General features: G+C 35.7%; 1 protein-coding gene across 1 annotated transcript in view; it reads left to right on the top strand.

The window, feature by feature from the left end:
- Window positions 1-16,230, top strand: part of gabbr1a (gamma-aminobutyric acid (GABA) B receptor, 1a) — an 85,794-nt gene extending 69,564 nt beyond the window's left edge. Inside the window, 4 exon segments of the mRNA XM_048161499.1 lie at window positions 371-498; window positions 8,375-8,503; window positions 12,213-12,356; window positions 15,616-16,230. Coding sequence (XP_048017456.1) covers window positions 371-498; window positions 8,375-8,503; window positions 12,213-12,356; window positions 15,616-15,876 — 662 coding nt within the window. The 3' untranslated portion in view covers window positions 15,877-16,230.
- Window positions 16,231-19,084: the final 2,854 nt, after the last annotated feature.

The following is a 19,084-nucleotide window of genomic DNA, read 5'->3' as shown; positions in this document are numbered from 1 at the left end:
ATTTTTCGCTGTTGTTCTTTCTTGCTTACCTAGTCTGATGTTTCAGCTGTGCAGATCCAGACGTTAATACTGGCTGCCCTTGTGTAACGCCTTGAACATGGGCTGGCATATGCAAATATTGGGGTCATACATATTAATGATCCCAACTGTTACGTAACAGTCGGTGTTATGTTGAGATTCGCCTGTTCTTCGGAGGTCTTTTAAACAAATGAGATTTATATAAGAAGGAGGAAACAATGGAGTTTGAGACTCACTGTATGTCATTTCCATGTACTGAACTCTTGTTATTTAACTATGCCAAGGTAAATTAAATTTTCAATTCGATGGCACCTTTAAGAGCACTCACTTTAAGTAATGCCTGTCTCTTCAGGTGTGGTGTACGGCTACAAGGGACTTCTGCTGCTGCTGGGGATCTTTCTGGCTTACGAGACCAAGTCCATTTCCACCGAGAAGATTAATGACCATAGAGCGGTCGGCATGGCCATCTACAATGTAGCTGTAAGTCTGACTGTTGGCCGTTTCTATTTTCACAGTATATAATGTCCTCACTGTGTAGCCTAACCATAACTGACAGCTGGGCGAAAGCTGGTGAGATTGTTTCATCTATTAATATATCGCTACATACAGTTGTGGCCAGAATTATTAGACCCCTTCATAAATATGAACAAAGATGACTGTAAAAATAAATCTGCATTGTTTATCCTTTTGATCTTTAATTTATAAAATTAGCAAAAATCTAACCTTTCATTGAAGGTAAAGAATTGAAAGTGGGGGGGAAATAACATTAAGAAATAAATGTTTTTCTCCAAAACACGTTGCCCACAATTATTAGCACCCCTAGAATTTTTTATGAGTAAAATATCTCTGAAGTATATTCCCATTCATATTTAAATTTTTTGATCCAGGGTGATCATGAACATGAAATTGTCCAGCCATGACTTCCTGTTGCACAGGAGTATAAACATGAAGAAACAAAAATGCCAAATTCCCTTAATCATTCATCACATTGTGAAAAACCAAAGAATATAGTTCTGATGTGTAGCAAAAGATTGTCGAGCTTCACAAAATAGAAAGTGGCTGTAAGAAAATAGCTAAAACATTGAAAATCCCCATTTCCACTATCAGGGCAATAATTGAGAAGTCCCAATCAACTAAACATGTTACAAATCTGACTGAAAGAGGACGTGTGTCTAATCATCCTAATGCGCAGTGAGGAGGAAAGTTTGAGTGGCCAAAGACTCTCCAAGGATCACAGCTGGAGAATTGCAGAGATTAGTTGAGTCTTGAGTCTCAGAAAGCCTTAAAAAAAAAATAGTCAAAAGCACCTACATCCCCACAAGTTGTTCAGGAGGGTTTCAAGAAAAATCCTCTGCTCTCATCCAGAAACAATCTCCAGCATATTCAGTTGTCAGACAAGACTGGAACTTCAAACGGGACTGGCTTCTAAGGTCAGATGAAACTAAAAAAAGAGCTTTTTGGCAGCAAACCCACCAGATGGGTTTGGTGCACACATGGATAAAAGTACCCCATGCCCACGGTTAAATATGCTGCTGGATCTTTAATGCTGTGGGCCTATTTTTCTGCTGGAGGTCCTGGACATCTTGTTCAGATACATGGTATCATGGATTCTATCAAATACTAACAGATAAAAATCAAAACCTGACCGCTTCTGCTAGAAATCTTATAATGGGCTGTGGTTGGATCATCCGTCGGGACAATGATCCAAAACAAACATCAAAACCAGCACAAAAATGTGACCCGTCACGGAATCCAGGGACACAAGTCGGCAGCACAACTCTCGAGCAAAATGAGAAAGAAGCATTTTTTTTCAAAATTGGTGATTTTGGTTTTTTTGCATAATCTGTTAGTTGAGATCATGAAGAAGCCTTTCCGTGTTTGAGATAGCAGTATTGGTATATTTAAAAGCGTACATTTTGAGGTCGAAATCGGCTTGTTTTTCGGAGATTCTAGCACGCAGTAGGGGCGTGTCATTGTCTGTTCGTATTTCCATACTGGGAAGCGTGGCTACTTATTATGCAGCGCTCTGGCCGGCTCTAGCTGATATCAAAATTCAATGAAGAACCGTGGCCATTACACCGAAAATGTTTTGAAGTACTTCTTCGACAAGCCGGATGCTTATGAACAAGCGCTCACTGATTCTGAAGACGATCTGAGCGACGATGAAAGCGGCATAATAAGACATTACCTCTCTGGAGTCGGGTAACGCGCCGGCGCGTTTTGCAGGTTTTTTTTCACATTGCAGCAAAACAGACTTAAAATACTCCATCATATTTTGTCATAGAGACATAAGTAATATATATCAATTGAAACTATAGAATGTCTTCTTTTATTTGTGTACACTCAGAGTAAAAACAAAATGTTGTGCTTTTTGAAAAATAAAGAAAACTAACATGATGCGTGATCTCTCATCTCCCTCTGAACGAAGTCCAATCTGATAGTTCTCAGAAAATGAACTGTAACTTAGTGAATACTAATCATAAAAAAATTATACTTATGTCTGAAAAACGTTGAAATGTCAAGTTTTAAAATGTGTAAGTCAAATCGAAAACAAACCTTCTGTGTTTATGTAATCTGTATGAAAAGAGAGCCATGTCAGAAGTCCGTGATTCAGCTCATTATCCGCTAATGCGGCCACGCCCACGGAGCCAGCGCTATTCAGACGCAAATTCAGTCAATACATGCATTCATCGCCTCAATCGTGTATTTATTGTCTTGAAAAGTGTTTTGAATAGCCATAGTTAGCGATCTCTGGCCTCTGTTAGTCCAGTTATTTCCTGGATTGCCTATTCTTCTTTAACAGGCTTCTCAGGTGAGAACATTTCATTTCATGATTTGTGACCAAAATGATCACGGTTATCACAGAATCCTGTTCAAAAAGTCAATTCACCAAGTTTTATGTGGAAAACCAGCAAATAAAAAATAAAATTAGCATCAATATGTACTTTTTCTTTACATAAACATTAAAATAATAACATTAAAAATGATGGGCAGATTTTAAAGGAGTGTCTTGCAACATGTTATCTACAATGCACAAGTTCAAATAGAGTTTTGACAAAAAAGTCACATATTTCAGCCTCTAAATCATTTTTATAAAAGTAAAAAAAAAAAATTACTGACATTTACAATGCACATTAACCTTTATTATTAATAGTATGCGGTCCATGCAGCTTTACAGGGGGTATGGCTTACCTAAATGAGATGTAAATGAGCCCTATTGTCACTCCCAGCAGGTGAGAACAGGTGAGAACTGCACAAACTTTAAAGGGGTTTTTCTCCCTCTTGAGCTTTCTTGATTGCCTACCTTCAAATGGCCACAACTTCTCCAAATATTATCAGATTTCCATGTGTCACACATCGTTGGAAAGCTTGGAGACTGCACTTTCAGAATCTGTGAATAACTCAAAATGCCCCAAAACCGACTTGTGTCCCTACTTTCCGTGACTGGTCACAAATGTGTCACTGAGCACAAAATGAAGCTTCTGACATGGCCATCACAGTCCCCTGACCTGAACCCTAAAGAAAATGAATGGAGTGAACTGAAGAGAAGAAGCACCAACATGGAGCTGGAATCTGAAGGGATCTGGAGAGATTCTGTATGAAGGAATGGTCTCTGATCTCTCCTCAGGTATTCTCCAAACACATCAGGCATTATAGAAGAAGACTCAGAGATGTTCTCTTGGCAAAAGGAGGTTGCAAAAAGTATTGAATAAAAGGGTGCTAATAATTGTGGGCAACGTGTTTTGGAGAAAAACATTTATTTCTTAATGTTATTTCCCCCCACTTTCAATTCTTTACCTTCAATGAAAGGTTAGATTTTTGCTAATTTTATAAATTAAAGATCAAAAGGATAAACAATGCAGATTTATTTTTACAGTCATCTTTGATCATATTTATGAGGGGATCTAATAATTCTGGCCACAACTGTATATTGTATGTGTATCAGTGTGTAGCAAGAATACTGTGACCTTCCAGCAAAAACTGTAATATCTTCCCCATGTGTTTTACTGTGTTTAACAGCCACGATATGTGACTCCTTTATAAATGTATGACAAAAAGACAAAGTTAATTAAATGAAACTGCTAATGAGCAGTGGCGGGAACTGTCGCCCAGGGCTATAGCATTTTCTGGGCCGGTGTAATGTTGCTCGCCCGTCTCCTTGAAAATGAATTGAGACCCAGCAGGTGACTTTGCCTCTACCTCACAATTTATATGCTATCTGTCTGCACTGTAGAATTATGATAAATGGTTTGCTTATGAAATATGCCTCTTTACCTGCTAGAAGACAAAAATGAAGGAACACAATAGCGCTGTACAGTACAGATCAAATTAATCAAATCACTGAATAAAATGTGTACTGATAGCTATTATATATACCAGGGCTGTCAATTTAACTTAATTTAATTAAATTAGTTATGGAACAAAAAGAATGTGTTAAAATTATTGTACGCAATTATACGCATAAATAATACGCAATTATAGACCTACGTAGGTCATCTTCCATTTATTTATTGTCTGCTTTTGCTCAGTTTTGCCAATGAAAATATTACCTCTAAAGCCATAGCACAACTGTTGTGCATCTCCCAGCAACACATAGGGGTGCTTCGTTTCTGAATGAATCTGCGTTTTGAGTGAATCAATCGGGTGAACCAATGAATTGAATAAATAAATGACTCAATGGGCCCTATTTTAATGGTCTAAAGCGCTTAGAGCATGTCTGAATCCACTTTTGCTAGTTCAAGGATGGTAAAAATGGTCTGCGCGCCCGACACATGGCCTAAAAGGGTTGTCCCTATTTTCGGCGTAATGTGCAATAAACCAATCACAGTCTCATCTCCCATTCCCCAAGCCAGTTGCGCTTGTGCCATGATGGATTCGCTATTTACATGGCAGAATTTGCAAGCGGAAAAACTGAACGCTTCTCTAGCGAGGAAACGGACCTGCTTGTGCGCGAGCAGACCATCTACGGGAAAAGCCGAATTTTTATGCACACAATAATAATTATGCACACAATAATAATCTTTTACATTTGTAATCCTTTTATTTTTAATATTTGGCATGTTTGTGTGCTGCTGCGCGTCCCTGTGTGTGTGTAATATATAGGTGCATATTACTAACGCGCTCTTTAAATAACAAAACAAATATTGAGGCATTGACTTTAGACCGGGTTTCAGGTGGTCAATGGCGCAGTCTATTTCAGTTGCCTCAAAATAGTAACGCGCCAACAATGATGCGCCTAACCACCGCATTGCGCCTGGTGTGTGATAGGACCCTAATATTTACTCATTTAGACATTTTTCGCCACCTACTCGCAGTTTTAGTTTCTTATTTGAGTGTTATTTCATTTTAAAAAATGTCATCATATTTCCATATTAAAGGTGCCCTAGAACTTTTTTTAAAAGATGTAATATAAGTTTAAGGTGTCCCCTGAATGTGTCTGTGAAGTTTCAGCTCAAAATACCCCATAGATTGTTTTTAATTCATTTTTTTTAACTGCCTATTTTGGGGCATCATTATAAATGAGCCGATTCAGGGCTGCTGGCCCTTTAATTGCTCGTGCTCTACGCCCCAAGAGCTCGCGCTTGCCTTAAACAACATAAAAAAAGTTCAAACAGCTAATATAACCCTCAAAATGGATCTTTACAAAGTGTTCATCATGCAGCATGTCTAATCGCGTAAGTACAGTGTTTATTTGGATGTTTACATTTGATTCTGAATGAGTTTGATAGTGCTCCGTGGCTAAAGCTAACATTACACACTGTTGGCGAGATTTATAAAGAATGAAGTTGTGTTTATGAATTATACAGACTGCAAGTGTTTAAAAATGAAAATGGCGACGGCTCTCTTGTCTCCGTGAATACAGTAAGAAACGATGGTAACTTTAACCACATTTAACAGTACATTAGCAACATGCTAACGAAACATGTAGAAAGACAATTTACAAATATCACTAAAAATATCATGTTATCATGAATCATGTCAGTTATTATCGCTCCATCTGCCATTTTTCGCTATTGTCCTTGCTTGCTTACCTAGTCTGATGATTTGGCTGTGCACATCCAGACGTTAATACTGGCTGCCCTTGTCTAATGCCTTTTATAATGTTGGGAACATGGGCTGACATATGCAAATATTGGGGGCGTACATATTAATGATCCCGACTGTTACGTAACAGTCGGTGTTATGTTGAGATTCGCCTGTTCTTCGGAGGTCTTTTAAACAAATGAGATTTATATAAGAAGGAGGAAACAATGGAGTTTGAAACTCACTGTATGTCATTTCCATGTACTGAACTCTTGTTATTTGACTATGCCAAGGTAAATTCAATTTTTGAATCAAGGGCACCTTTAATAAAAAACTCATTAAAGGTCATTTTTGGCCTATAGTTCACCCAAAAATGAAAATTCTTTAATCATTTACTCGCCCGCATGGCAATTGAGGCCTAAAAGTGTGTGAATGTGTGATAAATTCCATGTTAAATCAAATAAATACTTTTTTTTTCAAAAGCTTCTTTTTGTAATGTCTATTTGATGCTTTTCACATTTAACACAATAATGACTTTAAATTATCTTTTGGGGTAATTTCTCAGCCAAATTTCCCACTAATTAGATTAATTAATCGCCACATCATGCATTTAATTAAATTAAAACTTTTAACTGCTTGACAGCTCTAATATATACACTACCATTCAAAATTCTGATCTTTTGAACTTTCTATTCATCAAAAAGTCCTCGAAAAATAGTTTCCAAAAGCATTTTACACAGCACAACTATTTTTAACATTGATAATAATAATAAATGTTTCTTTAGCTCCAAATCAGCATATTAGAATGATTTCTGAAGGATCATGTGACACTGAAGACTGGAGTAATGATGCTGAAAATTCAGCGAATTTTGCGCTATTGTCAACAAGCAGCAGTTCGACATCAATAATAATATTTTGTGCTTATAGTTTAATTCAAAATACATTTTGTCTTACTTTATAGCTGATGATTAATTTTGTTAGTTTATTTTGATAGGTTGAAAAGTATAAATAGAATTTATTTTAGAATTAAATATTCATATGTGTGTATTAAAATGATCTATAAGCTAAAAATAAAGACTCACTGTGAAAACAAAATAATAGTTATTGACATGATGCTTACTTTAAGTATATTTATTTTTATCAACATCAACATGTCGCCTTGTGTTCGATCCTTTTTTAGCACATGTTTTGAATGAAGTGTTGATTACTGTCACTCTGAATTGCTCAACTGCTTGAAAACAGTTTGATTCCGGCAATGACTCCAAGTGCTTCGCAGGATGATTTGCATAATTGCACCCATTTGCTCAAACCCAGACTAAAACATCTTAATGAGGAAACAAGTAACACTTCACTGGTAATGCTTTACGTCAGTCCTACAGCTATTTTACATAAAATCAGATTAAGTCCCAGAACTGCACCATGTTTCTGTTGCTGTGTGTCAGTAATAACATGCTTCCTTTGATGCTCCTCGGGGGTTGTTGTTCAAAAGCAAAGGATTTACTGTATGTTTTTACACTACAGTGATGCAAGATTCAGAAACGAGTCAGGAAATTTCACCAGGGAAAGTACAAATCTGCAGAAAAAAAAAGATTTTAGTTGAGCTCTCGAACGTAACGGCAGTCTTCTTCTGATGGATGTTGTGTGACTAAACGGTAGGTAGAATAGCACAGAATACTGCAGCTCATATCGCTCCGGTGCTGTTGAGGTCAGAGAGGATGGTGCTCTGGACGTTGTTTTGACTCCAGACAGTCGGTTCATTGCTCCCAGTTATCTCTCCATAGAGTCATTCTAGGCTGTTGAAAGTAAATACCAGCTATTTTTCTACACTGTTCACCAGATTTGACATCTCCAATGATCGTACAAGATCTTCATCTCTCTGCTGCCTGCTGCAAGTGTTTTGACAAAGTGACCTTTCTCTTTTTCATCAACGGTTCTCACTCTCTTTTTTCTTTTTCTCTCATTCTCCTTTATTTACCTCTTCACTATCTCAATCTCATCAGTTTCTCAGTTCTCATTCATGGCACACATGAACTTTTTCTTAGTTTAATTACGCCCTCTAGTGGCCGTGATAATTTGGTACACATAGGTCTTATTTAGACAGCAATTTATTTATTTTTTTTTGACATTTAGTTTTTTGTAGTCTGAACAGCAAAAAAAAAAAAGGTTTTAGGTTTTTTAAAAACAGTAGGTGGTTTAACTTTTTATTATTTAATTTTAACCTAATTACCTGTAAAATGAGAGAAAGTGTGTCCTAAAGATCTGATTTAAAAATGAATCAGTTATATCTTGAAAAACATGATTAACGTTATTCTGTCTTTCTGTCTGTCTCCAGGTGCTGTGCATGATTACTGCTCCAGTGACCATGATCCTCTCCTCTCAGCAGGACGCTTCATTTGCGTTCGCCTCTCTGGCCATCATTTTCTCAGTCTACATCACACTCGTGGTGCTCTTCGTGCCCAAGGTCCATGCACTTCAACAATCCCCTGCTTTATATCACTTCCACATTCATGTTGCTTCGTCTTTATGGTGGACACGGATTTCTCGTTTTGTCTGATTTCGGTTCTTTCCCTTAACACGGTTTCGTTTTTTGTCACTGCAAAAGTGTATTAGGTTAATCTACGTTTCGTTTTCGATACGAAATGGTGTTTTTACAAAACATCTTGGAGAATGCTCTCTTTATCATGCATTATTTTTACACAGTGCTCAGGAATGCTTGATTATTACTGGTCATTCATGGCATTATGCAGTCAAATACATTTATATAATGCCCGTTTAACTGTGTCATTTTTTTATTTTTTATTTTATTAATTTTTTTTAGTAGTTTCATATTTCTGTTTTTATTAAATTAATGTTTTTATTAAAATTTTGAATTTTGTGTGTGTATATATATATGTATATATATATGTGTATATATATATATATATATATATATATATATATTTCCCGCCCAGTGTTTATTTTAATTTGTTTTAAAATATTATTATTTAGGTTTAAATAATTTTATTTCAGCTTTAGTTTTTATTTATTTCCAGTAAGTAATTTTAAAATGTGATTTTGTCATTTTTATTATTATTTTTATTTTAAATTTTACAGTTTAGGTTCAATTTATTTGTAGTTAATTTTTTGCTTTATTTCAGTTTAATTTTTCTTTATTTACAGTTAGTAATTTTTAAATGGGCTTTTGTCATTTTTATTAGTTTTTATATTATTTTTTTTTTGTTTAATTTGATTTTATTTCAGTTTTAGCTTTATTTCCATTTTAGTTTTTATTTAGTTAGTAATTTTAGTGCTTCAACTTAAACTTTTTCAGTTAGTTGCTAAGAAACATTCCACATTTTGTTTAGTTTGTCATGTAATATTTATATTTTATTTTATTTCAGCTTCATTTCAATTATTAAAAAAATGTTGTTGTTTTTTACATATAGTTTTAGTTTTGTCAATAATAATGGTCCGTGTATATTTTGGTCATTCGTTTTTTGATTTAATATTGTAATCGGAAAATTAAAAAACTGCACCTTTTTCGTTTTTCATTTTTTCAAACAAAGCGAAAAACAAGAATTCGGCTTGATTTTTTTTTGGTTTTTCGTTCAGGGGTAGAAAATTATAAACAACTTGAATATTTGATCTCAACATGTGGGCGTGAATGAAACGCCCCTTTCCGCTGATTGGTCAACCAAACATTAAACAGTGCCGTCATCAGCTCTTCCGCAGTTCAGCGCAGCAGAATAATAGTCCTTCGCTGCGATGGATTTAACGCGTTTATTGCAACTACATTTAATCTCTTTCTCATCAAACAGCCAGATTAACGAATTGCTTAATGAGACATACCATTCCGAGGCAGAGCCTAGACAAGGCTTTCTTCTGTGTGTCCATAGATTCGGCAACCTACGCGTGTTTATCTCAGATATAATACATTACTTCGCACCTGCACTCACAACTAGCCTACCTAATAGCCAACACCTTTGACACACTGCCTGATTTATTATTGCTGACCACCTATCAAAATCTGTGTGGCAACACAGACAAGCCCAGACCAGTATCAATTTAAGTCATCATATATAGAAGTCATTTTGTTTTAGGCAATACGCTGAGATTATGTAATTAATATTAAGTATTGGCCGGCTAACTGATGGCAGACAGAATGGTTATTTTCTCTGACAACTAAACTTCCAAAGCAAATAAAGTCACAGAACCGTTGTGCGACTGACTAAGGCAACAGAGTTGTTTCATTCCTGTATGAATAAGAGTCTTAACAACCCATAGACGATAATTCAGTGACCAATTAATATTGACAGCCACTTGATTTTATTCCTGAATGAATCAGTGCTATGATCAGTGCTTTGAACGAATCGACGAATGAATAAATGACTCCTTCTTTAACACAATGACTTACCGCCACCTAGTGGCGATATTACTTTGACAATCCAAGTATCATTTTATTGTGTCATTTCATATTTCTGTATCAAAATGTCATTTAAAATATTTATCTCATTATATTATACAGTTGTAATTGCTGTGTAAATTCATTTACTGTAAGTAGCTACATCTGAAAGCAACTTCATGCAGTTGGTTGATACTGATTTAAAGGTGCTCTAAGCGATGTCACACGTTTTTATGCCAAAACATTTTTTGTCACATACAGCAAACATCTCCTCACTATCCGCTAGCTGCCTGTCCCCTGAACACACTGTAAAAAAACGCGGTCTCTGTAGTCGCCACAAGCTCCAAAAACAGCAATAAAAACAAATTGGTGCAGCCTGGACCACAAAACATAATAAACATGCTCCAGCCAATAACCGACAATAATGATTTTAAATGCGCGTTCATGACTGTTTCAGGAAGCACGGAGGGGAGGGGGAGGAGGAGGAGGAGGGAGGGTCTAGCTAGCCTCTGTTTTGTTTGACAACACTTCGAATGTCAACAGGAAGTTACTCCACCCAGGATCGCTTAGAGCACCTTTAAATGCTAACAGCCTAGTGTCATATTATTCAATTTATTTGACAAAATTTAAGAATTTAACATTATATATAGCATACTTTTTTAATAAGATTAGGAAAGAAATTCTATATAAAGGTAAAAGTTTATAAGTTCATCGTTATGTCAAATTCATATTTCACTAAATTCAATCACATTGGATGTACAATGTCACATTCTGTGAGATAACGGCATTATGATATCCATCTGTTGTATGAATAAAAATCATTATAGAACTATAATAGATGTGCTGTGAACATAAACTACGATACAATGTCAATTCTTTTCATATCTGTCATATTATTTCAAGTTCCTCCATTATCCAAATCGCAGAGTATTGCCTAAAAAAAGTTATGACATCTGTGTATGATGACTTAAATTGATAGGTGGTCAGCAATAATAAATCAGGCAGTGTGTCAAAGGTGTTGGCTATTAGGTAGGCTAGTTGTGAGTGCAGGTGCGAAGTAATGTATTATATCTGAGATAAACACGCGTAGGTTGCTGAATCTATGGACACACAGAAGAAAGCCTTGTCTAGGCTCTGCCTCCGAATGGTATGTTTCATTAAGCCATTCGTTAATCTGGCTGTTTGATGAGAAAGAGATTAAATGTAGTTGCAATAAACGCGTTAAATCCATCGCAGCGAAGGACTATTATTCTGCTGCGCTGAACTGCGGAAGAGCTGATGACGGTACTGTTTAATGTTTGGTTGACCAATCAGCGGAAAGGGGCGTTTCATTCCCGCCCACATGTTGAGATCAAATATTCAAGTTGTTTATAATTTTCTACGCCTGAACGAAAAATCAAGCCGAATTCTTGTTTGAAAAAATGAAAAACGAAAAAGGTGCCGTTTTTTAATTTTCCGATTTCAATATTAAACAAAAAAACGAATGACCAAAAGATACACGGACCAATAATCCTGCTTTTTGGTCTATTTCTTCTCACATAAGTTTCTACTCAAATAAGTATTTCATGTCCACTTATTTATTTATTAGGTTGGTAACGTTGTACTAATGTACAGAAAACCGATCTTTATCTCTAAGTACACCCTTCAGGGTGATTTATGTTTTGACTGGCTGGCTGTAAATTATCCCTGCACAGTATCACCCATATGAACTATTGATTTGAATGATATTTCATAAATTCTGTGACGTTTCCCTGCGGTGCCTCATAGATTATTATGGTCATTTCTGCAGATACGCCGTTTGATCACTCGTGGCGAGTGGCAGTCGGAGCAGCAGGACACGCTGAAAACCGGCTCTTCTACCAACAACAACGATGAGGAGAAGTCACGACAGCTTGAGCGCGAGAACAGGGAACTCCAGAAGATCATTCAAGAGGCACGTGCTCCTTTTCTCTCTCTACATCCGTCACTTCCTCTTCTCCTCATGTGCACACAGCTTGCGACTTAAAAAATGAACACACCAGAAATCCGTAGGGTAGGATGAATTATTGAAATGATATCATACACGTCCTTGTCTTTGACCTTCTGAGCACATGACTGTGCTTTCACATGTTGTTCATTCAGTAAGGCCAGAATATGCTTTATATGCAAGTTAATATACAAAGGAAAGAATAGTTTAAAGGAAACACATACAGTCAAATCAAAAATTATTCAGACTTTTTTTTTTTGTGAACAGTTGTTTTTATTGAATAATTATTTACATAAAAAGGATACAACATATCAAACTACTTAGTAAGAAAAGTCAAAACCATATCTTTATCTAACAGGAATGATAAGTCATGAGCAAGTTGAGACCAGAAAGAAACAAGTGCAGAACATTCTCAGAAAAAAACCAAATATGTACCTAGAACTCACTGCAGACACAAATTACAGTTCGGAGAAGGTGACAGATGCATATGGAAATGGTTTAATGGAGACGGGTAGAGTCTATGCAGTAGTTTCCAATGGATCATCTGATTATTTGGGTTTTTTGAGGATAATGTGATTGATTCTGAAATTTGATCAGTAAATAAAGTCACCACTGATATCCTTAGACCAGACAGTTGTTATGGAAAGTGGCTTGGCAGGCAGACCTAATGCGAAGATACATGAAAAAGGAAGTTTGTGGTATATCAAAAAGAGCCTTAATATATTGAAATGATTTCAGGCCTTTGTCATCATAAATGTCACCAAAGCAATTTACATTACATCTAACCCACTGTGGACAATGAAATGGAATCTTTCCTGATAAAAAATTATTATTATGGAACAAAGGTGAGTGACGATGCCAAATAAAATTTGGTTCTTTCTGGTCACCGTTCTCCAAGTAAAAAGAAAATTATTCAGAGATTTTTGATATATTTTTACTAGTGGGTGCAGGACACTATAGTTCATTTATATAAGTGAGGATAGCAAAATAAAATTTTGTGACATATTATACCCAAAAATTCTTCTTACAGTGGACTAGCAGTAAAACTGATCAAATTTGGAACCAAAAATGATTCAGACACTTTGACCTGACCATGTTTTGCTTAAGTGTTATCTGACATAATTAAGATTAATGTTTTCTGACACAGTTTAACTCTGAGGTCATATTTTATCACCATTTTTTAAACTATAGTGAATGAACTGTAATAATGAATGAAATGATTCAACAAGTGATTCAACAAGAAATGAATTAATTTTGGTTTGACTGTATATATGCAAGGAATAATTGACCACAGGCCATTGAATTCTTAGAAAATAATGCAAACCCGACATGGTAATGCAGCCATGACCTTGCACGTGCATTATTTTCTAAGAATTCTGTCAGTTATTCCGCTTATACTACAGTTTTCACACCTCAAGACACTGTTTCCTTAAAACACTCTTGTGTGTGGGACTAATTTCTTATCTCATCCCAAGCCTCTGTTGCTAATTCCAAAATGTCATTTTAGAACTCATTTTTAGAACTTGATAGCAGAATAATACCTTTGATACAGTTATTAATGCAGTAGAGAGAGAGAATGAGCATATGTGAATTAGCCTACCTGAGTGTCTGTGCCTCTCTCAAGGCAGCACTGTCGCTACTAATAGAGAAACGAAACTAAAGTTTATCTACCTCAAGAATCGCACAGTTATTACCTCACTGGTGAGTCATTTTACCGATTAATTCCTCAGAGCAGCGCTGCGAGTGTGTGCCCATACTATACAGTATGTGTGTAACTGTTAAGTTTAAAAGAGAGCGAGAGAGAATGTGAGAGAGTATGCGATTTCAGGACACAATAAAATGTATTTTGTGCCATAAACCATGACACTAATTTGTCGTTTTCATCCTATTGTTTACTTTATTTATTTGCTTGGCCGGTGTCATTGTGGGTTTTGTTTCTTTTGCGGTTGTAGGCTGTAAGGACCTATTGAGATAAATGGAATTATTTGTTGAAGTAATATGGAACTGTAATGTGGACAAGACCTGCTAGAACTACTTTAGCCGTGCGTTTCCCTGAAAATAACTACACACCTCAGAACGTTGATCAACCAATCAGATTCGAGCATTCAACATCCTAGTAGCATATATATATATATATATATATATATATAATATAAAGTACAGTCCAAAAGTTTGGAACCACTAAGATTTTTAATGTTTTTAAAAGAAGTTTCGTCTGCTCACCAAGGCTATATTTATTTAATTAAAAATACAGTAAAAAACAGTAATATTGTGAAATATTATTGCAATTTAAAATAACTGTGTACTATTTTAATATATTTGACAAAGTAATTTATTCCTGTGATCAAAGCTGAATTTTCAGCATCGTTACTCCAGTCTTCAGTGTCACATGATCCTTCAGAAATCATTCTAATATGCTGATTTGCTGCTCAATAAACATTTATGATTATTTTCAATGATGAAAACAGTTGTGTACTTTTTTTTCAGGATTCCTTGATGAATAGAAAGTTCAAAAGAACAGCATTTATCTGAAATACAAAGCTTCTGTAGCATTATACACTACCGTTCAAAAGTTTGGGGTCAGTAAGAATTTTTATTTTTATTTTTTTGAAAAGAAATTAAAGAAATGAATACTTTTATTCAGCAAGGATGCATTAAATCAATCAAAAGTGGCAGTAAAGACATTTATAATGTTACAAAAGATTAGATTTCAGATAAACACTGTTCTTTTGAACTTTCTATTCATCAAATAATCCTGAAAAAAAATATTGTACACAAATATTTTGTACAATTGTACACATTAAATGTTTCTTGAGCAGCAGATCAGCATATTAGAATGATTTCTGAAGGATCATGTGACACTGAAGACTGGAGTAACGATGCTGAAAATTCAGCTTTGATCACAGGAATAAATTACTTTGTCAAATATATTAAAATAGTACACAGTTATTTTAAATTGCAATAATATTTCACAATATTACTGTTTTTTACTGTATTTTTAATTAAATAAATATAGCCTTGGTGAGCAGACGAAACTTCTTTTAAAAACATTAAAAATCTTAGTGGTTCCAAACTTTTGGACTGTACTGTATATATATAAAATAGAGAGAGAGAGAGAGAGAGAGAGAGAATTATTATTATTATTTGTAAAATTTCAAATGTGGCACATTCAAAGTCAAGATATGTTTTTCATTTGATTGGTAATTTATTTGTTTTTTTTGTACAGAAGGAAGAAAGAGTGACAGAGCTGCGGAATCAACTTGCAGAACGTCAGGCCTTGCGTTCTCGCAGGCGCACATCTGTCCAGAATCAGAACCAGAACCACAGCGTCCCGTCCTCTCATGTGGAACCCCCCAGCTACTCCCCCGCAACAGACAAACAATCCCTGCCTCAATCCTTCTCCAATTCTTCCAACCTCTACCAGGGCGAGGGCAAACTGAGTCGGAACAACTGCCACAACAGCCGTCTGCCCCTGCTGTACAAATGAGTCCGGGACGGTGCAATCTCAAGAAGGCAATGTAAAGTTGTATCTAGAAACTGGTAATTTATGTACTTTATTTTGAAGTTGGTGGGTTTTTAACTCCGCTTTTAGATTTCTGACATTCCTGAACCTGACTTCTTTGTTTACTTTTGATAACTCCCTATCTCAGCTATAAAATACACATATTATTTAAAACATTTTCACTGTATTTATATGAATTCACACTCTGCTCCGACTACACTATCGTTCAAAAGTTTGGGGTTGGTAAGATTTTTTGTTTTTAAAAGAAGCCTTTTATGCTCATCAATGCTGCATTTATTTGATCAAAAATACAGTAAAAACATAAATATTGTGAAATATTATTACAATTTAAAATAACTCTTTTCTATTTTAATATGTTTTAAAATGTAATTTATTCCTGTGATGCAAAGCTGAATTTTCAGCATCATTACTCCAGTCTTCAGTGTCACATGATCTGAGATATTTTTTTAGGGTCTGTTGAATAGAACAGCATTTATTTGAAATAAAAATATTTTGTAACATACTGTATATACCTTTACTGTCATTTTCTGATCAATTTCATGCAAACTTGTTGAATAAATGTATTCATTTCTTTCAACAAAAAAATCTTAGTGACCCTAAACATTTGAATGATAGTGTGTACTAAATTTCTGTTGCACAGTCAACAAGTGCTTTGCTTTTAGCCACCAAAAACCAATGATGTCAGAAAATAACTTTTCTTGCCCATTAATCAAACCTTCTTTAAAGAAATATTCTGAATTCAGTACAAGTTAAGCTCCAGTGACAGCATGTTGTTTTATGTTAATTAGCATAAAAATGTTTTATATTGGCTTGTCCAGTTTAGTCACATGCAATGGAAGTAAATTGGGACAATTTTTGGACCATTTTTTCTGAAATGTGAAGCTTTCATATAAAAAAGCACTTATTCAGTGTATTATGTGAGCTGTAAAGCGATTTAAATCATCATTTTTACAGACTTTTACTTTAGCGCTCCTCCTCTCCATCTCTCTCATAGCAGACTAACGGTTTCAGATGAGAGGTTTACGCGTTTTCGACCCAAGCCATCAAACTGACGTTACCAGAGAAGGAATGCCATTCCAGACCGGAAGTCAGATTTGTCGTTTTTGATTAAAGATTACCATGACAAACAATTTTTTTTTCTGTGTTTTAACTTGCACGGATTAAAATACAATATAATTTTACACAGAAAAAGGTTAGTTAGCAATTTTACACTCTAAAATCATATTTAAGTCACCCTTTCCATTCATCCATTTTCTGCGTTTCCTGTCAGGTCACAGGAAATTCATCCTATTTATTTTCTAAATGCATGTTATAGATCTTATTATGAATAATTATGCTGTGTACATGTCTCATTGTTAAAAAAACATTTTGACCTCATAATACTTAATCAAAATGTCATAACTGGACCTTCTGGTGAAATTGCAGACTTCTCTCTGGTGGCGTATGCATGATTTTAGTCATTTTGTCAGTGTAAACTCAACCCCTGCGAACTCTGCCTCCACTTTCAATGTGCAACACCCACATCTCAAAGTCCAATCCGCAACCGATGCATACAACTTAGTCCCCGCCCTATATATATTTCCTTTTCGAGAATCCATAACACTCTAATGCAGTGTTTCCCAACCCTGTTCCTGGAGGCACACCAACACTACACATTTTCCAACTCTTCCTAATCAGATACACCTGATTCAACTTATTAACTCATTTGTAGAGACTGCAAGACCTAAAAATGTATGGGTCAGATAAGGGAGACATCAAAAATGTGCCTCCAGGAGCAGGGTTGGGATACACTGCTCTAATGTGCATCAAAATACAGAAGAAACCATCTGTCGCTACTTCCATTTCATCGTGACTTCAAACATATAAAGATTTGCCCTATTCACTTCCATTGTAAATGCCTCAACGTAACAGATATTTGCTTTTTTTATAGAAAAAAGGAGACAAATGGCAATTTTTGTGGTAATGAACATTGTCAATTGAGCTTAACTTTTACTGAACCTGTAATATTCTTTGAAGAGCTAACAATGCTAACATAAAGGCCAAACTGCTGTCCGAATGCTAGAGGTTCTGGTAGACGAGCCGAGAGTTATTTAAATCTCATTTGCGCTCTGTCATTATTTTGCCCTTGACCATAGCACTTAAACCAGAGTTCTTCAAGGGGAACTGACTGTTTTTGCAATTGGACTGCCGTAAATCCCTTTGGATAAAGGCATCTTTTAAGCACTAGGACAGGGGTGTTTAGGAAGGATTGTGTGGGTGCTGGAGCCAGAACCGGTCAAACATTTCTTTGAATTATTTTGTTGAGTGACAGCGGAGGAAGAAGAGCGTGTCTCCGTGCTTCACTTAGCATTTGAAGAGACTGTCACTTTAATGAGACAGACCTTGCATTGCATCAACAGACAGTATCAGATGAATTGCTCTCACTCATCCAGTTCACAAAGGAAATGAGACAAGGTTTTAGCCGCACCTGTGATTTACTCACTCCTAAAGGTATTTGACCCGAGTCTGGTCGATACTCTATTTTCTTCCTCTGCTTTCTCTCCTCTAATCCCTAAGGCTGTGTGCCAGGGTGCTTTAATGGCTTTTCTGTCCTTGTCTCAACCCCTCCTGCTCCCATTTTTTACAACTGTAGTTGTAGAAGTGGAGTGGAATGAAATGGAAAAGAAAGAAAGTATGTTTTGGCCTGGACTGTATAAAGATGAGCATCATTTTGTTGTCCCTCATATTAGCGTACAGTCACAAATACTCCCGATAAAATCGTCGCTAATGGCTTCTTTGTTTGCCAAGTCATCCATGATGTTTGTGATTTGTGTTACGTCACAGTTTGAGTGAAAAATAAGCACAGGCCTATGAACAGCTTCAGTAGCTTTTGCACTTTCGGGCCAGATTTATCACACATCTCACGTCACACGACATTATAAGATGTTTTGTTTTTTTCCTCTGTGAGCACTCTGTCCAGATTTACGGAAGAGGATTAGGGACAAGCAATAATAAAAAAATAAAACCATCTCGAGATTAAAGTTGTTAAATTTCGAGAAAAAACTCGTTAAATTTCGAGAAAAAAGTCGAGATAAAATGTTTAGAATAAAGTCATTAAATTACGAGAAAAAAGTTGAGATAAAATGTTGAGAATAAAGTCATAATTTAATGAGTTTATTCTCAACATTTTATC

This window comes from Megalobrama amblycephala, linkage group LG16 (genome assembly GCF_018812025.1).
Source record: "Megalobrama amblycephala isolate DHTTF-2021 linkage group LG16, ASM1881202v1, whole genome shotgun sequence".
NCBI classification, from domain to species: domain Eukaryota; kingdom Metazoa; phylum Chordata; class Actinopteri; order Cypriniformes; family Xenocyprididae; genus Megalobrama; species Megalobrama amblycephala.
Note: the sequence above shows the minus strand (reverse complement) of the source record. Positions and strands in the feature narration are given on the sequence as shown.